The sequence below is a fragment of the Cyprinodon variegatus genome, unplaced genomic scaffold, assembly GCF_000732505.1.
Source record: "Cyprinodon variegatus isolate N-32 unplaced genomic scaffold, C_variegatus-1.0 Scaffold920, whole genome shotgun sequence".
Lineage (NCBI taxonomy): Eukaryota > Metazoa > Chordata > Actinopteri > Cyprinodontiformes > Cyprinodontidae > Cyprinodon > Cyprinodon variegatus.
Window position 1 is genome coordinate 15,724 of NW_015151373.1, and position 23,575 is coordinate 39,298.

The 23,575-nt window shown below is 39.0% G+C and overlaps 1 protein-coding gene across 3 annotated transcripts in view; it reads right to left on the minus strand.

Annotated features, from left to right (window-relative positions):
* The window catches only part of LOC107099932 (netrin receptor UNC5B-b-like), a 77,139-nt gene that overhangs the window by 13,087 nt on the left and 40,477 nt on the right, over positions 1-23,575 (minus strand). Inside the window, exons 2-8 of one of the 3 annotated variants that reach the window (XM_015398254.1) lie at positions 11,843-12,073; positions 11,456-11,599; positions 11,042-11,145; positions 9,141-9,321; positions 7,859-8,026; positions 6,154-6,318; positions 3,420-3,452 (exon numbers count right to left, since the gene is read on the minus strand). In XM_015398254.1, coding sequence (XP_015253740.1) covers positions 3,420-3,452; positions 6,154-6,318; positions 7,859-8,026; positions 9,141-9,321; positions 11,042-11,145; positions 11,456-11,599; positions 11,843-12,073 — 1,026 coding nt within the window. The remainder of the gene's footprint in view (positions 1-3,419; positions 3,453-6,153; positions 6,319-7,858; positions 8,027-9,140; positions 9,322-11,041; positions 11,146-11,455; positions 11,600-11,842; positions 12,074-23,575) is intronic. The other 2 variants (XM_015398257.1, XM_015398255.1) reach the window with 2 other exon arrangements.

Here is a 23,575-nt window from a genome sequence, read left to right on the forward strand (position 1 = left end):
CTTCTGGCCTGTGGCATAAGGAAACGTGTCATGATTCTTCCCTTTTCTGGACTTTTTGTTTCTTTTTAATTTTTTTTTTTGTATTTTCATTACACTTTGATTTATGTCATACTGTGTCTTTTTTGTCATTGTTTTCATTTCAATTTGGTGTTATCCTAGTTGTTTTCTGGTTGTATTTGAGCACTGTTGTATATCTTGTTTACTCGCTGTTGTTCCCCCTGTACCAGTCTCCTTTCCTCTAGCTCCCTTCTAGATCCTTCTGTCCACATCTGCTCCCAATCAGTTGATTACTTCATTCATTGTTCTGTTTAGCACTTATACTCCTCTGCAGTTAGTACTTGCTGGATTCTCTTCATTTCATAGGGTTATTCCTCCCTGGTGTCTCCTAGTTTTTGGTTCCTGAATTTCTTGTCTATTGGTTCTGGATTATGGCTTCTGTATTTTTACTTCTTCATTTAGGTTTAGATGAAATCATCCCTGCATTTGGGTCTTCTACAAGTATCCTCTAATCCTGACAAAATGAGCTGCTGTGTTGTGTTATATTTGTCCCTCAAGCAAAATGAATAGATCTATTACTAATAAAACATTCAGACACACACTGGTCCACTTACAATAGAATTGAATCATTAAAAAAGCTTAAATTACATTAATTTTAAAGAAGTATTTAGGGGTACCACCTGTGATTTTGTTAAAAACAATTGTTTCCTAACATTTTTTTTTACCTCTGAAACAACATGCAAAAATAAAATTTTGGGTTTATCTGAAAGCATTTTACAAATCTTTATGATGGAGCCTTTCAGTATGGAGGGAACAATAACTGTTGCTGAAATTACTCCTCTTGTCACCAGCAGACTACAAAGATCTCTACTCAGCGCTGTCACAATCTGCCTCTGAACATTTTACAATACAACAGATTGCAGATGATATCAACAGTCACCAGTACCGGCCGGTGGCAGAGTCGATAGAGCGAAACCCACATGGGCTCAAATGCCCTCAGCACCACAGTCTTTGGTTTGACTTCGACTGGCCAAACTGTTAATGTGCGTCATTCTCAACCTCCTTCTGCGTACATTTCCTGTCTGTCTTTAGCCCTTGATCTACAATCCATGAAAACACTCTAAATAAATCTTTAAAAAAGTAGATCAAACATTTTATCTGTAAAGTATATCTTAGTGCTGATATGTTGTTTATATTTTTGAAATCCAAAGAGACAATCACTTGCAAAAAGGAATGTCAAAGGAATAAAAAAAGACTAAATATCAAATAATTTTTTTAACAGACCTTATTGTACTTAATTTCATTCCAGTGAAAGAGAAGCACAAATTGGAGCATAATTGTGACCTGTTAAATGAAAGATATGTAGCTTTGAGCTAATTAAAATCTGATAGACTTGCAGTCGATTTGTATTCAGTGCCCAGTCTAACCAATCTAATGAGCCGTTTTCACATGTCACCTAATTGGAAAATAGAGTCTAGCTGTGTCTAATATAATCTTAGAATACATGTAGCTGTTCTGTGAAGCTGAGGAATGTTTATCAGAGAACAAACAGCACCAGTCCACCACTCCAACCAGACAGGTCAGACATAAAGTTGAGTGGAAGCGTAAATCAGGCTTAGGTTATAACATAATATTGCCAGTTTTGGTCGTCACAGGGACCGCTTTTTAATTCACTATCTGCCAATGTATTTTTAATTTTAATTTTAAGGTAAAGCTTAAAACTTTCTGTTTTGACAAAGCTTATAGTTAGAGTGGCTATCTCTATGGTTATACTGCTATATGCTTAGGCTGCGGGAGGACATAAGGACAACTTTTTTCATCTTTCTGCTTCATTCTGTCTCTATTCTTTAGCTCTGCAGTATTTGAGAAGAATAGTCTTTACAAGTGCAGAGCTGATATATATTCCAATAGCTTTATAAAGGCATAGATCATTTTTCAGGGGGAATGAATACAAATTCCTGTCACTCTATGTAAAGTTGATTATCAAAAAATTAAAAACATGTTTTTGATCTTCATCTCATAATTTTGCATTACTCAGTTTTAGTTTAGGTATCCAGCAAAATCAGAGTAACATTTTTTTGTTTTTTTTTCTAGATCAGCAAAATGTTAAAATAAACACATTTGTAAAGAGTGACAGATTTTTACACAGGCAGGCAACCTCTATGGCATTTCCTCAAAGCATTCTGACCCAATGCACCCTGAGCTCAACTCAAAGCAAGGAGTTAATAGAGATCATCCCATTAATCAAGAGCCCCTTCTACCAAACTGATACTCATAACGTCCCAAATATAATCACAAATAGAGGTGGGCTGGGGAGGGTTATTTGGCCTGAACTTCACCTCTACCCTGTTGAGTTCCCTCAGTCTCCCTGCTGGGTGATTGGTTTTGACTGGTCAGCGGGCTGTGCACCGCCTGCTTAGCACAAACCCCCAATGTTGGCAGAACCAGACACACGTGGGCCAGTCACACCATAGCAGAGACGAGTCAAGAAGACAAATAGCAAAGTCGGCGGGAGAAAAAAAAAAGCAAAAAGCTGGATGAGAAGCAATTTTGCCAAAAAGGACAGGAAGGAGAAAGATAAGGTTGGGATTTGTTGAGAGGGATAGTAAGTGTGTTGAGGAAGGGAGAGGAGATAAGCATAGCCAAATACTCTTCAGCAGGAGGAGAAGAAAGCCGGGGGCAGGCGAGCTGGCAGAAGGAAGCCCCTGCGCTCACGTGGCGAGATGCAACCGAATCAGACAGCCGTCCGCGCTTATTACAAGAAATGGAACAATAGCAAATTAGGTGCATTACCGCAGCTCTTCTCCCCATAGTCCACATCACATTAGGCCAAAGGAATTACCATCAGTTCAAATGCAAACCTAGTCAAATATGAACAGAAAAATCTAAGGTTTTGTTTTTAGAAAATACTATGAGTCAGAACTGTGCACTAGGTGCAATGTACTAAAGCTTTGTTCCTTTTTTAACATTGTCCCCTTATGATGTACTTAAAATTCTAATATTTCCATTTATTTCAATCAAGAGTTATTGTAAAAAATATGAATACAAAAAACATAGAGAAAGAAATATGAATAGAGTACAGATAGATAGAAGGACATGGAATAAAGTCCTAAAATGCAATTTTTTTCCATACTAGATATCCTTTCTTCATACCTATCAAAAAAAAAAAATTCAACAAAACTTTATTAAATCATCCTGTATTTTAAAAATGCTAAACAATAATAATAAAAAAACTCTTCCGCTGTATGGGAAGGTGACGTCTGTCTCCACTGAATACCATCTGGGATGACACAAAACGCAGAAGGCACTGAACACCACGTGCTGACACATATGTTAGATTGACAACTTCTATGAACACACAGACGATTAAACATGTTAGGAGGAAAAACTGTGGAAACAAAGTCATGGAAAGGTGGACTTACGATGGCTGGCATGTTCTAGTGAGACTTTTTTATCTGTTTGAATGAGAGAAAACAAAACAAGAACAAATCGTAAAGAAAAGAAAAATAATAAAAATGGATGGACAAGTTATTCACATGAACGACATAATAAATCAGTTTAAAATAAAAGATAAATTCTGTCCACTGATAAGGTTAAAATGATGAAAATGCACTTTATGAGCAACAAAATAATAATTAATGATGATTTTAAAACGAGCAAGGACACTTGTATGTTTGTGCTACAAGTAGGAGGCAATATAGATCTAAGCAGGGCATACTCCTCCCCCCCACAGGGTGTCTTATAACCTTCTTCCAGAAAAAACCCAACATCTGACCAATGGGAGCAGTTATTTCCAACGTGAATCATAACTGAGCAGTTGCAAGAATATCAAAGCCATCTTTCAGGATTGTGTCACTTAGCAGATCTCAAATCAAATAACATTTCCTCCGTAGCGTCATCAAAGCACCAAATGGTTTCCTGGAGTTCGTCTTTCGTCCAATAGCAATTAGAGTCTAGCAGGGATGTAATGAACATGACGGGCGGAGATGTCTCAGAGCTTTGTACATTTATGACAAGTGGGAGCAGTGGGACTGAGCTCCCCTGATTTTATCGCGTGGATTTCATCAGAGCGGCTTGTGAGTGCAGAATAATAATTTAAACATGCAGGGAAAATAAAGATATCACCTTCAGTCTGCCATGTTATGCATGTTCAGATCTGGAGTCATAATTCTGGAGAACGTGTTGGTTCCTTTAAGTTGAAAAAACAACAAAAAAAACACCTGAGAGTCTTTCTTCCTGATTTCCTCCTGAGAACATGGACAAGCCAGTGTGTTTATCTGATCTGTAAACTGTGAAGATGCCTCCTACTGTATGCATGTTTGTCTGACAGATTCGCAGCAGAGAGCTGCTCTGAGGGTGCATATGCTCCTGCAAAATCAATAATGCTCATAAGTTTAGAAAAGTTTCCTGTTGGCTTATGTTTATCATTTTGTCACTTGCTTGTCTTTGAATTGAATTCCTCTCTGTCTCTTTGGTTGCTTTAATTTGAATGCCCTGTCAGCTGGATTCTTCCCAGCTCATCACGAGCAGCACATCGGGTGTCCAAACTAGTCTGACTCACTCTCATATGCTCTCCTCCGCGCTAATTTTTCAACTCTGCCGTGTCATGCTCCCTTCCCACTCGATCCGCTCTTTTAGCCTGCACTTGCACTGGCTTTCCTTTTACTCTACCCCTATTTTTGAGCTTTTTAGATCTGGAGCGGTTGCCTTCTCTCTTTGCAAAGCTAACATTTTCCTTATGAATCATCTGTCTGACTTGCTTTCATCTCTCGACACATTCGAGCTTCAGTGGCCTAACACCCCTGGAATACTGCTTTTTACAAAAAGGAAGCTACGAAATGCACTATACCTCACAAAACACTGAACTAAGAGCAAATAAATCACTGCAGGCAAGATTTTTATAGTTATCATATGAACAGCCACCTGAAGCATCAAACATGCTCTCAGGAAATGGACACCCATGGCTCTGACTGAAATAGTGTTTCAAGTACAGCAGGTGAAAAAAGTATGGAACCTACCACAAACTTTTAATATTATATTTTTGAAGGTGCAAATGACATCAATATCTGCCAAGATCTCCGTAAAAATCCATTCACTCCTCACATGTAAATAAATAGAACTGTATTTGTCCATGGATTAGATTTTGTGCAATAAAATTAAATGAAAAGAAATACTGAAGAAGTGGAGGGGCAAAAGGGAAAAGAAATTTATAACACCAGCGGAAATCTTTCAGGAAATAGAGAGCAATTCTGACACCTCTTGCAAATTAATATAAGCTGTTTCAGTCCCAGTTTATGGATTAAAAATGTTGTTGTTTTTTTTTTTCAAAACAAATGCGTCACATAAGAAATGAGCCATGGTGAGAGAGAAAAAACCAATAAGCTCCCTCAAGACATTCAAAACCTTTTTGATGTTATACATGCTGATGGTATTGGGGACAGAGAAGTTGTACTTTATCAAAGGTTAAAGATACTGAAATTTCAGGGCTATAATTGGTTTATATAAAGAACATTATTGTAACTTAAACCAGCAACTACGAGGTGCCCCCTGCCGGATTTTAGACAAAGTTAAGAATTATCAGAAGATTTGTCCAAGAGCATGTCTGTGATTAAAACACTTTACTGCCATGGCCTGCTCACTAAGAAAGACTCCACTGCTGAAGAAACAAAAAGCAAGGTTAAGTTGGCTTAGCATTTGGATAAGTCTGTAGAATTACTTATAATGTGGTGAGATAGAATCAAAAAACCATCTTTCTGAAGATCATTATAAGAAGTCAAAAGGAACCTTAAATCCCCATGCCATCAGCATGGAGGTTGTCCACTCTGGGTTCTTTAGCAAGGCCCTTAACCCCTGATTGCTTCCCGTGCGCCGCACAATGGCAGCCCACTGCTCCCCAAGGGGATGGGTCAAAATGCAAATTGGTGCTTTCATATAATGCATTAAACAAATTTAGTTAAACACTTTTAATAAAAATAATGCTTTTTATAGGCTTCTTTGGTTTAAAGTCAGAATATCCATAAATCTGTTCTTGGTTTATCAAAGATATCATGAGAAGATGCCTGGAAATTGACCCAAAAACTGTTATTTTTTTCCACTATGGTTTATGTTATTTAAAAAACAAAACAAGAAAGTTTAAAAGGAGAAACAGTAGCTTACTTCTTGCACAAAGTCCCTCAGTGCAGTTTTTGCTCTCCATCATGCTTCCGCTACAGTGCTTCCCTCCATTTCTGGGTAGTGGATCTTGGCACTCGCGACTGCGCCAGTGGGTGCACTCTGTCCCACAGGCGGACCACTTTGCCCACTGGGTCCAGCCTCCGTCCACTGGAGGGAAAACAGAGAGTTGAGTCATTTTACAACCTAATGTTTCCATTAGTCCAGGTAGAGTCAGACTGGGCAGGATATTCTCTTGTTGTCTAAGTTAATGGCTGTAAGTGTACCTTTTTTTTTTTTTTTAAGTTTGTTATTTTGGAGTCTAACTAACATAGTGCACAATCCAGTTTTGAAATCTAATTTTTCTAAACTTAAATTTGGATTTTCAAACCCTTTTACACATGTATGTACCCTTTATGCTATCATTATTTTACTGATGTTTTTGTTTGGAACTAATATTGCATCCTATGCAGAAAAAGCTCTAATGTTAAGCACAAAATAACTGAAAGTGATGTCATCATGCATGCTTTTTCAGAGGGTAGCATAAGACAAAAGCTATATCAAAATATCGATTGTACTACTTACTTATTCTAATCTTATTACAACAAAATCACGCTGCTAAGATTTCTATTATGGAAGAATTATGTTAATATATCAATATCTAAATATTTCACATTTAAATTGTTCCTTTTATTTTTAGTTATTCAAACTATTCACCAAAATACTAAGCAGCAGTTATATTACTCAATCAACTCTGCGTAACTTTTAGCCACTACGGCTGCCGGACCTGTAACTCTGAGCTACATAAGTCATTCTGTTATGGATCAGAACCCCTCAAGTAACACAAACATGTTTTTGAGAACAGCAGGCTGCATAGAGCTCAAATATGTGCCAAGTGATTTATTCTGACCTGAAAGGCTAATAATTTTGTCAAAAGTGATGCAGTGCTACTTTAAATATAGATGTATAGATATAACTATAAAAATTGATTAATTAACATGTAGAAATTATAAGACAACTTATTCCATCACTACATTTCAAAACTTGGTAATTTTGTTTTTAATGAAGCCCATTATGTTAAAATCATTTCGAACTGTTTAAAGCTACATGTTTAATTCCTCCTGGCCAGTAAGTGTTACACTAATGGTTCCCATTCTCCTTCTATACTGTTTGCCGGCGGGTTGCCACATCAGCAAACCAAACCTTTTCTGGTAGGCCCCATATACAGTTCTAAATGAGCAAACCCAGTTAGATTAAAATATCCTTCCTTTACAGAAAACATGTTTAAAATACTTTTAGGCAACTGAATTATCTTTGGCTCTCAACAAACTTTAAGATAAATGGAAATATAAAATTTTCCATGTTTCTAAGCCACGAAAATAGGGAATCAATCTGGTGCTTTTAATGCAAAACATAAATGAATGTAGCTTTTTAAAAACAAAAATCAGCGGAAAATAGAACAGAGAAAACGATGGAAACCCAGTTTTTCCTTCTTTACTAAAATGCTTTTAAAAGCTAAGTAAAAACCATGGTCATAAAGCAAAGTAAGGATGATCATAATGGTGAATGACTGTATTCCTTCTCGCAGTTACATGATTAAATATATATAATATATTTCGTAAAGAAACCTTAAGTTTTAGTGCTACAGAATAAAGGAAGAGTACAGTAAACAAATTTAGCATGTAATAGCTTTGAGAGGTGTCTTCTTTACCTGGGCACAGAGTGGTGCAAGTTACTCTCTGTACCGACAGGCCCTCACAGAAGATTCCTCCATTCAGAGGGGCTGGATTGGTGCAGCTACGTGTTCGGCGTTGCCAGCCGGGCCCACATGGAACATTACACTCTGACCATTCAGTCCAAGAAGACCAGCCTCCGCTGACTAATACAGTGACACACAAACAGCAAAACCTTTAAGCTTTCCTGCCCTAAGTTGACTCGCTTAGTGAGAAAGGAGACATTACAACATAAAAATCTAGATTGCAGTTCATGAGCACACTTAGAGACAAAGACCCTAATTTCTGTAGACTTGCCTCGTCTGAAATTGTTTGGCCTAAAAGGCCATTGTAAGCCTTAAAATACCATCAGAACAATGACAGTTTCCTACTTCGGATGTATGAAGGTGGAAGCATCATGTTTTGTGTGATTTTGCACACAAGGACATGGACATCCCTTAGAAACTATGAACCAAGTCATAATGTTGATGCCCCCAAATACTCGTGCGGAGATATGTCTGCGATTGACTGACAGATGTGCATAAAGCAAACATTTTACCATGGCGTAAATGGTGTCTCACTGAACTGTGGGAGAACAACTGCTCAATGGGAACATGAATTTACAACAAAATACTTTAAATGTGACACGGCTGACAAGGATCCCCAGGCTATAGCTGGCAGCAACAGACTGCTCTGAGCAGCCAGTCCCAGGGACCCCCAGCATCTCAGCTGCTCTCTCTGCCTCACTGACAGGTGTGTGGTAGGGAAAGAAATGGAGCAAGGCATCAATCTAGACTTTGTTTCTTTGATTTTATAAAGAAGCTGGAAGGCAAACTTGTCCGATGACGCCATGGCAGGAATACATTTCTCATGAGACAAAGGTATGCTTCAACTAGGAAGGCTAAAATGTGACACCACACGGCTCACTGTATGCACACAGACTCTGCCAGTTTGTGGGGACATTTATATAGTAATTCTACCAAATACAGTAAGTTGAATGTTGAATTTGGAAACTGAAAAAATCTCTTATTAGCAACTAGTGTGACCTAATGTAAAAAAAAAAATGCATCTTTTATATAATATTTGTAGATATATTATCTTATATTTAATAACATTACATATAAAAGATTTAGGGCACTGCTAAAGTAAGGAAAACAGAAATGATTATGACAACAAAATGACCCTGAATCCTCAGCTCCACATTCTAGTTTTTGGGTGAACGATCATGAGTGACATGAGAATTAATGAATTAGTAAAAAGAAATTGTGCTGTTTAAGTTACCATAAACAATGAGAGTGGCTGTGCTGCTCCGCCTCCTGGCCACCACGTTTCTTGCCACACATGTGTAGTTTGCTGTGTCTGAGAGCCGGGCCTGTTTGATGATCAGGTTGTGATCGATTGTGATCAGGAAATTGGAATCCTGTGATGGATCGATGATGTCCTCATTCTTCAGCCAGTCCACCTTTAAAGGATGCGGGGGAATAAATTCACAGATTGTTGAAGTGAAACGGATTAGGAATCTGGAAAAAAGGTAATTCCTCCACATTTAATAGAAAATAAAAGATTGATTTATTTTTCCTATAATACTTTTAACTGAAGGTCCTTGAAATAAACTTTAAAAATCAGGAGGTGTTTATGCAGAAGCATGACTCACAGACCCGCTCGGTAAACAAAACAAACCAGCAGGGTATTAAGGTGATGATCAAACACTTCTGAAACTTTATCATTCTGTCTAAAAAAAAAAAAAAACCTGTTACTGTATGTTAATTTTTTTAATTCCAGCTTTAGGCCCTAAATTGATAAAATAACTTATTTTCATTCACTGGTGAATTTAAGTAAATCTGAATTTCAATGAAATCATTTTTTAAACTAAGTTAGTCAGAAAGGGGAAGTTATAAGGCTTAATTTAAAAATATTTTTTTTATATGTATTATTTTTTGTTACAGAATACAGCAAAAAGCTGAATTCAGTTTCTTAGAGAATAAGAATAATGCAAAGGACCAACAGAAATGGATGAATTTTAATGGAGAAATGCCAGCCTTTTAAAAGTTTAGGTCAGGTGAGTTCGCTGCACACTAAAGCACAGTGGAATCGTGTCATTTAATCAGCATAAAGCAATAAAACAAAAACTGAAATAAAAAAGAGAGGGGAAGCTCTCTTAAATATTCTGTGCTTATTTTGGATTTCAGAAAACACAGCAAACAAACACTAAGAAAGGACTTGGCAACAACTTTTTTAGCCCCTAGTTGCTTAAAGTTGTTCCTCATGAGAATGCAATAATAAATAGAAGAAATAAAAGCTTTAAAAATATCAATATGGTTGTGATTAAAATATGTAAAAAAAAATCTTGTTTGGGTTTAAGATGCTGAAAATAGTAACCTTTTGACAGAGAATTAACCAAGTTATTATTTTAGGTCTTTCCACCCAAGTTTCAAGTGAAGTCTGGAGTTAGGAAAGTCAAGATTAAAGGGAATGCAGGCAAAGGTATGCTGAGGACTAAATACTAAACGCAGTTCTAATGCTAACATTAAGCCCACATTGGTTTCTTTATTGCCTTGATTCATAACTGTTATGTTATGAAGTTTGATGTTTGTGGTTTTCTATTCCCTACACAATTTACAACTTCAAACAAACTTCTTTTTGATTAAAATCACATAACATTTTGATCTCAAGTCACAGAGAACTCACCAGCAATAATGGGAAAGCCCAAACAGTCTTTTATGTTATAATCAAGTGTAAAATAATTAAATCTGATTTGATCAAGTCACATGACTGAAGTCCGAAGCTCTGCTTTTTGACTGTATTACAGTTTACTCAGATAAACATGGCTTATTTTACTCTTCATGTGTTCTATTTCAAATAGAAAATGTACTTTACTCTTTATGTTTGTTTTTCACAATAAACATAGCCTTTATTATAAAGTCAGAGAAGCCAGAAATAAAAACATGACACAGTGTTAATTTTGAGCATCGTCCCTAAAGAAACAGCATATATGCCATCATGTCTCTGTGTAAACCATTTATCTTTTTATCAACTGTGTAAAACTGTTAGTCGGTGTCAGTCATGCGGTATAAATAAATATAAATAATTTGTCAGCAGTACTAAAAGAACAACTGCCCAAAAGATGCATGGCAGCCAAATGAACTAGTCAAAACAATGGTAGTGATGAGAGGAACATCTACCTCTGCAGCAGGCATGCCCTCCGGGGGCCGACACTGCAGCAACACCTCCTGCTCCAGCTGCACTTCCCTCCCAAGGGGCTCCTGCTCGAAGTTCTTCCTCAGGTCTACAGGGGGCGATACATGCATTGTGACTGACATGATGCCTATCTAGGTAATACTGTCTGACACACAAACACACTTATTTGCTTTGCATAGCCTCTCTCACTGCATCACATTTTCTCACTCCATACTCTTATAAACATGCAACATGTCAATCTTACCACCTCACATATTTCCACAGGGGACCACCATGGGATGCTACAGCCAATTTGTTTGCACGTATGCTTAAGCTGACACATACCGCAGGCAGAAAGTCTGAAATGTCACCTTTATCTCTGTATATCTCACACAAACACTCATAGCCTTGATACTGACATGCGATGCGAACGTAGGCCCGGTTGCTCTTGGTGGTGCCAGCTGAGCTCCATGCCACACACTGGCACCAGTAATCCTCCAGTCCAAACAGCTCCTCCACCTGTGTCCTGGATACAGAGATGTCCACCTCCCTCACTACCAGACCTGCACGGAGAGGACGGAGGTGGAGGGAGAAAAACCAGTGAGGCAAAAATTTCACAGTGCATTTAAATTATGCAATGGCTGAATGCCAGAAGCAGTTTCCATGCACATTAAATCCTAAAGGACCTAATGGATTATATAGCTGGAAATGATGTTGGTAATTAAATACGATGTTTATCTCTGTATAATACAAGGTGACATTACTGAGTGTGTAACTGGGTTTACAGTTCTTTTTTGTAAGGATACCTGTGACTTGGTCCAGGCTTTCTCTGGTGACATGATCGTTCTGATTGACCCACTCCCCGTTACATTTAAAGTAGATCTGGGTAGCCGGCGATGCCCGGCAGCGCAGCTGGACTGGCCGATTCTTTACAATGAAGGCATCTTCTGGTTCTAGCAGGAACTCGGGGAGGGGCTCCGCTGGAGCCGACGGGTAGGAATCAGGGAGAACCTCGGATTCACTGTAGTCGCTGCTCTCTGGAAAAACACACAACGCAGATGTTATAAGGATAACTGTCCTTAAGAGTTAATATCCTGCAGCTGGACTACAAAAAATGGGGGGAAAAAAATAACATAACATGAAAAAGTAAATCTGGACATAGTAAATGTGCAGCACCTTATCTTGTGCATTTCAGTCCCACTTCAGGGTGTTAGGTGTATTTTGTGAAGCCATTTAAGGTGTTGACAGTGTGCACCATAAGTGGTGACATTTTTGTTTCCACATATCGACACTAATCTGCTCAAGAGAGGCCCTCCTGCTTTCGTCTCTGTGGAAGAGTCCGCACTTCTGGGCTGAAGAGCAGAGCTGCTGACCTTTCACATATAGGTCCCGTTGATCGCACATTATCTCCTGACATTTCTGAGGTGACACATCACTCCAGGCAGCACTGCCAAGACTCTTCTCGTGACAAGGACAGAGATTTCCTGACCTCTTGAGCCAGACTTTTTCACCCTTATAAAGATAGGTAGATCCCACTTTTTGAAGGTTGCTGGGGTTTATTATAAGAAAATCCACTTAACTCTGAACTTGGACAACCAAGTCATGTTATTAAGAAAGGTTTTGCCCTGAAAATAACCTGCAGTTTTAAAACAAAGAAACACAAATAAGTTTTCTATACAAATACCAAGTGGAACCTTAAGACAACAATAATAATTGACTACTTTTAAAAGATAAGCTATTTGGCTGTCATTTAGCTGTGGGACATCTATTCCCAGAGCTATATAAGCAAAACCTTACACACACACAAAAAAATAAAAAGAAACAAGAATAAAGAACAAAATTAATGTTAATGATTGTATGAAAACTTTGAACTCATCTGTAAACAAAACCACTTTCACTGCCTTTGTCAGAAGTTCATTCTATCTGGCGCTCAAGTCGCCTTTTCTACCTTCTATTCAAAGGTTCAATGTTGCCTTTCTTTGAACTGTTATCATCAATTTCCCTTTAGCACAATCCAGGTTATACATTTTAAATAGTGCTGACCTTCCTGCAGAAAACTTGCTTCTGCTCCTGAAAATGATCCAAATTCAATAAGCATTAAGTGAAAGACTGGAACAGAAAGCTGCAGACTGACGGCATCAGCTCCAGACAGGAGGCTTCCAAAAACCTAGGGGCATATTCATTCCACTCAGCCCATTTTCCTCCTCTAACGTAAACACACAGATACGCACACACAGATGGAAATGAGCACAAATAATAGCTGTGCCTCTCTCGCACAGCAGTCTCACAGTTCCTAAATCTCATTTGCTACACTCAGTGGATAAAGAGGTGTGTGAGCAAACACAGCCGATTGAAAACCAGGCAAATTTGCAGAGCTCAGTTTTCTGAATGCATCAAACCCAACCTGGTCACTTATTTTACTAACAGGAAACAAAAGAGACTACCGATAAAGTAGAAAGGCATCTTAAGCTATTGTGAGCATATTTCTATTCCTGTGCTCGGGAACAGCTTCATAATGTTTCAGGGCCTTAAAGGCAGGAAAAAAGCTCCACAAAGCTCAAAGCTCAGCTGAGTGGTGGCTGCAAGATACAAGAAGGTCAAGCCCTTCTCCAGGCTTTAACCAGGATAAACCCATCATCCTGTCTCCCTCTTGGTCTTTGTAAGTTCTGGCTTACATGTATATCTACCTCAACCAATTCCAGACCTTTCAATTCACAACTTACTGGTAAAAGGCAAGTCTTTCATCTACAGCCAGTTTACAGTCGCTATCTGTCAGAAAGCTGGAGGGTGCTCAGAGTGCAGCAGAACAATAAGACTTTAGATAGAGAAAAACTTCCTCTCTGTTCATGTGATTGTAAATTACAATTGAAAGTGGGTGAACTCATTGTATTTAATAGGGTGTATTAGCGGAAAAACACTCTTCAGTGTAGAAGGAGGAAGCAGAAAGTGTTTTTAAGATCTCATAGGAATCAAGAGCTGCACAGTCTCTGAAAATAAAGCAGCATTTTCTGCATGTTCAGCATCATTCAGGCGCTCAGGGGAAAACTTCTACATAAATAATTATTATGATTTTGAAAATGTACATACGTCCAAGAAAAGGCTCCTAAAGCAGAGCTTATCACAGCAACGGTTAACGGAAGATATACAATAAAGGAGTTGAACCTGTGATCAATGAAATACAGCTACTTGATATTCTTCCATTTAAAAATGCTTTGTGCATACCTTCAACAAAGCCCTGGAGGTTGAAGGTCATACCAAAGGAACTTTATCTCTACCTCAACCTTTTTGCATAGTGAATTTCTGTCCATAAAGTAAGTTTTCACCCTGATTGATTCACTGAAAACAGATGTTGGTAAAGAAGGGGCCCATAGAGCTATCCTGGTTCCTGGAAATGGTTTCCTGAGTCTAAAGATGTCTTCTTATACATTATATTTTATATACATAATTTACAGGAGTTTAAGCTGAATTATTAAACAAAGCTTTTTTTTTAAATCAGAAATGCCACAACTCAGAAATCCACTTTGAAGGTTTAGAGGTAAGATTAAAAGCTTTACCTTCCTACCAGGACACTAGGGGATAGTTCTTCCTTCATCCTTTGTTTTTACAATGGTAAACAGATAGAAAACTAATGGGTCTAACAAGGTAAAATGTGACTTTCATTCCTGAATCACTTTCTTTCAAGGGAAAAGCAAAACTGACCATGTGTTGTCTCCTCAAACCCCAGGAAATAAACAAGTAGACTACTAACATGGATCTTGGAAGGTGTCATTATAACAATCAACAACATAATGTATCTTTACATTTGCACAGAAAAAGGAAAAAAAGTGCAACAATGTTAGATCGGTGATTACGATCTAGACGGATAGAAAGGCATGACTGCATGTGAAAATAACTGTGTGTCAGAGTGAGTCAGAGCACTCAACTGTTTTCATTTTGGGTTCTCTGAAAGAAATCGGAAAGCTTTAGGGCTGAAAAGTGAATGATTTTTACACAAAGGCAGTATCCAGGCAATTACATTTCAAGAATTTCGATGATTTCAGGACAGGCTGTGCAAATAACATCTCAGTCCCATTATCCCTGATTGATTTGTTCACAGTCCCACAACATGACAGGAAAATAAAAATACTGTTTATCCTTATTTCAGAGGGTTGGGCAATGCAGAGTGGCAGGGGAGAATTAAAGTACATTAACATGCAGCAGTTTGTAGAAGTAATAAAACTTCTCTACCAGTTTTTCACTAGTTTACCACACCAGCTGTTTTTGGTATTTGTCTTGTCTACTATGCATCCCTACATGGCTTTAATTGAAAGTGGCAGCCAGGAAGTTTGACTTCATGACTGCCTCTCAACAACTCCAAAGTCTTGGCAATATAGTAAAACCTGGAACTAACAGTTGTCATGTCGACAGATTCTTCCACCTGAGCTGAAACTCTGCAGCTCCTCCACAGTCACACTGGAGCTCTTTGTTCTCCTTGTTCCTCCAGTCTTTGCATTTTCATGTCACAGACTGAACAGAGCTCTGGGACATGTCTAAAACATTTTGTTTTAAAAATGTTTCATTTAAACTTCCTTACCACCTCCTCCCTGACCTTTCTGCTGTGTCCCTTTGTGTTCATGAGGCTTTTTGCTCATAATGCACTCTAGAAAACCTCTGAGGCCTTCACAACACAACTTGATATTTACTGAGGTCAAATTAAGGGCGGATTCTAATTAGACCATCCCTAAAGACACCAGATCTTATTTAGCAGTATTACTTCCCTGATTTTCATTAGTTAGGAGTATTTATTTTGCTCAAATGAAGAAAACTATGCATTACTTTGGTTTGGTCTGCTATAATAACAGTACAAGTAACAACATGCAACATGCATATCAGTACGAGTAAGAGTACAATTCACTGAGGTTTGTGTTGCAATGTAACGGTGTGAATTCAAGTGCTGTTCATCCTGACTCATGTTCCTCAAACAGTTGTGAGGTTCTTTTACTACTCTCTGCAAGGTAAACCATGTTGGATTAACCCTGATCAAGTATGTGCAGTTTACTTAAACCTGCACATACTTGCGAACAAATACAACGTGGACATTTAACGCCTCTCAACCAAAAGCTTCAGATTGGACGTGAACTGCAATCAGCGCGCCGCTAGCAATCCTCCCCCTCCCCTCTCCCTTCACTAAGCCGTCGCCTCCACTCTTTCAGACTCTGAAATCTTTGTCAATAACCAATTGTGTTGCCCCCCTCCTCGCCCCTCACCCTCGCTCCTTTTCTCTTTGTCCAGCATTGATCGGTCCGTGTTCAAACATCGGCTGAAAACACAGCCTGTCAGTCTTCAGGCATGACGGGCGAGCGTGCGGGGAGAGGAAGAGACAGAGCCGTTTTGGGCCAAGACTAGATGGGAGGAGAGGTCGGTATGTTTCCACTCAGCGGTGTGTGTGTGTGTTTTTTCTGAGCCCTGCAGGGGTGCACGGTTTAATTAAAATAAAAAACATTTTTTGGATAACAGAGGTAGGAGATATAAACAAAAAACAAGATCTGTCTCTCCCACCCCAGCCTGTCTCACTGTAATATAATGGAGCCAGGAGTTTAAAGCAGAACCTGTGTTTTTGGGCCAGCATGCAAACATCCATCAGAGCTCAGCAGCTGGCAATTTGTGCAAAACAGAAGAGCCTTAAAGATGCAAACTCCTCGCTGTGCAGCACAGCAAGTCTTTTATTACTCTAATGACAGACAGCTAGACACCAAACACAGGCTTGTTGCTATTCTTCCTCTCAGAGAACAATCATGTGAACACGCACGCACTCAGCCACACTGGAGATGACAGCCTATGCTTATGCGGTGCGCTCTCACCAACTCCTATTTATGCAAGCTAAATTCGACTGTAGGTGAAGCGGTCCCTTCCATTGTACGCCCCGGACCAGCTGGGAAACAGAGAGCCAGGGCGGAAGGGAACTTAAGGGCGGCGTGGGATGAAGATGGCAGGAAATGTGGGCTAAGGTGACAAGCTGGGAAGACGAGAGGCGCTGGCTTAAGATGGTTCAAGATGCTCAAACAGGAGAGACGCACAGCAGCGGGTGGCTATAGTATCTGGCAGGGGAAATGAATCATGTCTGTCTCCGTCTCCTGTCTGACTGAATCGCTCTCTGTTGTTCTCTTTTTGTCTTCCAACCCTTTGCCTCTCATTCTCAGACATACACACACATGGATGACTGTAATTTTCTTACCCCCAGCACCTCTAGCCAAAGTGGAGTCTAAAGTATCTGTACTTTGTCATTACCTTTACAGAGTTAGTCATTACTGTCCCCTCCAGTGCCCTTACTATCCCAATGCTGCACTCTAAAAGGGGGGGCACGCAGAAGAGAATAAAGGAGGAACAGGAGTGCTTTGAAGCAGCCAAACAACTGAGAAGCACCGTAAAAGACACGAGGTCAAGCTGTATTTGGCAGGATCAGAACTCTTTTATTTTTCTTCCTTTAAGTATCCTATGAGGTCAAAAAGAAACAAACACCCCACCCCAGCCTCATCACCCCTGTACTGCCTGTGACTATGGAGCACTTTTCTTTTAGCCATCCCCTCACACCAGTTCCTCCTTCGCTCCTGCCTCCTCGGGTCAAAGCTTTCCAGATGACTTCAAATGGCAAAGAGTTTTGTTGGTCTCATGGTTCAAAACCACAATTGTTCATTCATTTCAGAAAGTATTTCCTAATAAAAAAAACTGAAACTCAAGAGCAAATAGCAGACATTAAATTTCCACTTAAGTACCACCAAAGACAGTTAAAGTACCATCATTCCTACATGTAATACAGTAGCAGAACAAAGGATCCAAACTATTTAATTGAAGCGTCTGTTGTGCGTTTACAGTGGAAATCCGGTGTCTAACTAGTTTTCTTTCATAATTTCCCAGCGCTAAACCCCCTGATGCATTCTCCTTATACCCTTACATCTGCTCTAGTCCTTAGGACCATATGTCCTAAATTCACTCCTCAGTATGAATATTTACTCCTGTGGATGCCTGAAATGAACAATTGCCTTAATTTAGGTGTGTTGAACCAGAAAAACATTTCAAACATAAACATTATTAGCTCTAAAGGACTGGAATTGGGGCCCGCCATTGTTCCCAGAATCCACCACAGGTCATTGATTGTATGCCTAAAACTAACCTCGAAGCTTCTCCAAATGCCAACTTTAAACGCATTTCACTTTATTGGATTCTAAGCAAAGTATTCAAATATAGGAGGACTAGGGCTGCAGCTGTTGATTATTTACGTCATGGAATAATCTAGTTATTATTTTGTTAGATTAAATAAATTATCAAAAAAGAGTTTTTGCAAATGAACACACCTCCGTAAATAAGTGCTTTACCTTAGAGAAAAAAAGAACATTTATTGAACATTCTGAATGCATATAAGTGGCTAAAACAATAAATTAAACTCTACACACAAAATGCCACTTGAGGACCTCGGGGTAGATCTTAAATGCAAAATGTATATCGACTGAAGTGCAAGCCAACAGAGTTGACAGAGACTCCTGGATAGATGGCAAAACTTTTTCATGAAAACTTAACGAAAGTCCGGTTGCCTCCAATTGAACCCTGTTTGTCTCCCTGACCTGGATGATTGATAATTGGCAAAAGGAAAATATATGTATTTATTTGTACAGTTTTGGCTGAATGAACCTCTGAGTTGGTTGCTCTTCAAGCAAACGGTCTGTTTTAGAGTCAGTATAATTCAGTGAATGATCATTTGATTACTGAATTATACTGCAGTTATTGTTTAAGCTCAAATAAGAGCTTCAACACTTAGCATAAGCACCGTAATGCATGAATGGACATATAAAAAAAGCCTGAAAAACATTAGACACATTTTGCTGAAGTGCACTGAAAAAAGAAATGATAACACTTGGATAGCTTTATCAGAGGTATGGTGCATTTGAAAAGAAAAGTGAAAAAAAAAAAAGATTGGAGTTGGAGTGTCAGATGTTACTCCAATGAAGCAGCTTGTCACCATAGCTACGAGCAAAAGATTAAAAATGTGTAAAATGATCTTTAATGTATATATGCTTAAATCCTTCTTCATAATTAATAACTAATATGCATATGTTTTTTTAAATGTTTTTTACATTAAAAAATGTCTTTTTAAGGTAGAGCGTTATTCCAGACCAGCACAGAGCTTATTTCTGGATGAGACCATTAGGGACAAACAGATTTTAAGGGCAGACACTTATATTATAAAAACGCTTCCAGTGACAGACGCCAATTAATACAGTGATCAGCAGCCATTATGTAACATTGATTGACTGAGCATATACATCATCCTCATCCAATCTACCTCATTACCGTCTTTCTGCGAGGACGCCCCGGGGTGCGAGTTTCACACACCGAGTCTGGTAGAAAAAGACAGAGATGGATGACGGGAGGCAGTCTCTCCTTGCCTGCCTTAAAGGACAATTACGCTGAATGATTGATATTCACACTGACCTCATCTTCATCAGCCTGAAAGAAACCCAGGGCTGCAGGAAAGAGAGGAAACCAGCAGGGGAAAGATGAAGAAAGGAATACATGTGGGGGAAGATTGGGGTTAAGATTTGAAGGAAATTTTTGATTGAAAATAACTGTACTTTTCAGGGGGTGGACAGCCTCAGAGTGCATATGCATGCTGGCAACGGATGACAGGAGACAACACTTCACACCTCAAAAAATGACTGAAGGGTCACAAAGAGTCATGCGGTTCTTTGAGGTCTGCAAACTTACCGGTAACCTAACAGTTACAGACTTGAGCATTTTCAGGCTCAGATGGGGGATGGGGATAGAACTGGTCATTGCTTAATGGGAAGAGTCATTAATTTACCTGTAAGTGACTTAAATGTCATTATCTGCATTCCAGAGGCCACAGGAGGCAGGAAACAGGTTGACTTCCTGCTATGAGAAATGCAAAAGGAAGCTCTTCAGATTCAAGCGTTTTCTCATGTTGGCCTGCTGAGCTTTGCTTCAGCACCTCGAGACACTAACTAGAGGTTGCTTCACATGGCCCTGCAGACCGCTCCTTTAAACTTACCATGACCACTCTCTAATGAAGAGGTTTCTCATAGCAACAGGCATGTATCTTTCTTCTCTCTTCCCCAATTAATGATACCTCTGCCTATATTATTTTAATGAGGCAATAATTTGCTGAAATTAGGGCAATATTTGTGCATGGATTAAAACATTTCACCACAACAGGAGAAATTAGTCAGCATGTGATCAGCCAAATACAAACACATCAAACAATTGTATCAAGAAGGAGAAACTTTACTGATGAAATGCAGACCTTCCAATATCATTTTGAAACATGCTATCAAAAGTTCAGAAAGAACAAAGCTTCAATTATCAAAGTGTCTACATACTACGTTTTGTCAGGAAATGCAGGACGAGCTCTCCAGCTAGAGCTTCCCTTTAGAACTCAACTTGCAAAGCAAGAAAGAGAAGAGAAAATATAAGAGAGAAAAGTAGCTAAAATAGAAACAAGTGTCCCTGTTATCTTTACTTTATTTAGCTGGTGGTTACACTAATTAAAAGCAACAGCACAATTAACCTTTTAGTTGCTCTGAACGTGACTTCAATTAAAACTGTTGTTTTAAGTGTGACTTATTTTAATTGCTGACTACTGAAAGTAAGAAAAATTTAAAAAAAAAAGCAAACTTTAGCTTCTTTATTTGAAAATAAATATTCTAAACCGTTGATCTCCAGACCTTCTATCAAGCAGGCTAAAGATTTTACCATTTTGTAAATTAAAGATGCAAAAAGGAAATGAAATTCTACTCTCATCATCTCACAAATAACCTTAAACAGAAAAAGAAATAATTGGAGAAACACACAAAGGTGGACTTAAAAAAAAAAAACAAAAAAAAAAGGTTTTGGCGTGTGTTCATTGGAATTTTTGACCTCTCTTCCAGGTGCGCAGTTATGAGGTCACACACTGATGTTGGACAGCAGCCAGCTCTAAACTGCTCCCACAGTGTTGAGAGCACGGAAATGTCCAAAATGTTGTGGTATACTGACGCTTTCTAAGTTCCTTTCACTGAGACTAAGGGGCCAAGCCCAGCTCCTGAAAAAAAAAGCCCACACCATAATCCCCCTCCTCCAAACTATACACTTGGCACAATGCAGTCACATAAGAACATTTCTGGTGGCAACAGCCAAAACCATATTCATGGTGAGATTTGTCTCTCTGGAATATTATTCTCACTGTTCTTGACTCCATGCTTTACACAACTGCATTCGACACTTGCACCTGGTGATGTATGGCTTACATGCAGGTGCCTAACCCTTGAAACCCATTCCATGAATGCCTTTGCACACTTGAGCTAATCTAAAGGTGGCACTAAGTTTGGATGTGTATAGTGATTAACTCAGCAGAAAGTTGGCGACTTCTTCGCACTATGCATCTCAGCATCCGCTGATCTCGCTCCATCAGTTTAGTGGTAGTAGGCATTCCACTTAAACGTATAGAGGACGATTTTTTATTTCCAGGTGGATCATCTCAATAAGTGGTCCTCCTAATCGTCAATCATTCAGGTGATATGTTTATGTAAAGCCCTCCAACTTTGGAGGCTAATATAACTTTCAGGCTTATATCAGAGGTGAGGTGACGGTTTCAGACAGTCATTGAAGCTCACCTTTCTAACCACAGTTCTTGGTGGTTAGAAAATGCCAGAGGATCGTAAGAGAAAAAGTGTCTACAAAGTGTATGAGAATAAAAGAAAGGCCTCAGAAGAGGCAGATATATCCCAGAATGCTTTGCACGAGAACTCTCCTCGCAAAGCATTATAGGATTTGTGACCAACAGGGAGCAAAAAGTGGTGATCATCGGTCCAAACGGTCAGTTAAACTAAGTTCGCTATTAAGTCCATTATATAGTCCCCACTCTGTATAGTGATTGAGGGATTTAGGGGTTAGGGTGGACAATCGGGCACAGTTAGCTTGTATGAGCTATGAGAACAACAACTTTTAAACAGAGCGTGCACAAGGAGAAATGAGATCACGCATGCTCTCGTAAGCGTTTAATAGGCGTTCCCTCTTGGGGGTGGGTACAGGGTTAAGCATGTGCATTTTTTTAAAGTGGAGGGGCGGGTCATTTAAAAAAATTGTGAAAATCCTCCATAATACCTGTAATGGGTGTCGTTGCTGTCATTTCCAAACACTTCCACCTTCTTATGACATGGCTGACAGTTGAACCTACACTATTTAGTAGTGAGGAATTTTCACGACCGGATTTGTTGCACAGGTGGAATCCTACCACAGGTCTATGCTTATTAAGAGTTAGATTTGCTGTATTTATTGTGTATTATGCTTCTAAGTCCAAACTACAAACAAACAACAACAAACCTATGGAATAGTTTACATTACTATAATATTCAATGTTATGGGGTTTTTGCAACAGTAGGAGTAGATTTTTCTTTTGGTATCTGTAAAAAAAAAGAAGCAATCATATTGTTTGTACTTAAACACAATATATCTGTGGCTCTTTTAGACGTGATTGTCACATAAGAATTACCCAGATTCAAGCCTACTTGCATTTTTCTGATTTTAATCAGCAGGTTTACCAACCAGAAGAGGACAAGTCTATTAAGGGCAGAGCTAGAAAGAAATATGAACTCAAATATAGTCAAGAGAAAGATAATGACAGTAAAAACAATAAAAGACAGATTAATATTCATAAAGAATGGAAAACTTCCTCACAATTGTCTAATTGTATCTTAGATCATTTCAAATCTAGCTATTTAACATTAAAGTCTCCAATCTGCTCCTCTAATCTCTCCCACAGCCGTTGCTTAATTAAACAATTTGCCACAAGCTACATCAGGTGCTGCTATTCAATGGAAAGTTCGAATGTGACATTTCTTTCCACACATTCCTGCAGACAACATTAAAATGAAACATTTTAAGCGACCTGAGCCATTGCCAGGAACCTGCATTGATTATGCTCAGACAGGAAGAGGTAGGCGATGGGGGAATGGAAAGCAGATTGGCAGAGGGGAGAAGGCCAAGCAGGTGATGGAGATGCACAGTGACAGGAATGCTTCGCTTGTCCATCCAACATGTCTGGGTGGCATGAGGAGAGAGCCTGGGGACGGGTTAACCCACACATACACACACAGGCATACGCAACAAATACAGAGGGTTGTGGGACCTCATTTGCAGATGTGCTTGTAAATAGAGTGTAATCCCACGCTCTTTGCTGCAAGGTGTGCCGCTTCAGAAGCCTCTAATTCTACATGAAGTGTGACCTGTCCTTTTTATAAAAGAACTCCTCTTCTTTTTTCCCTTACAGTTACATAATAACTCTTAATCAACCACTTTGGAGGGGACACCGTGTGGGATCCCACCAACACACACGTAAACATGCTATCCAACCTCATGTTTACAGAGGGGAAATAAGAGATGATTTAAGACAGCGAGTGATTGGTATTTTTCTCTGAGAACTGAGCAAATGATGCAGCACTTTGTTTTTGTTTAATATATAATTTACTGCTGTGAAAAAAAGCATTTAGCCTCTTTCAGATTACTTTCAT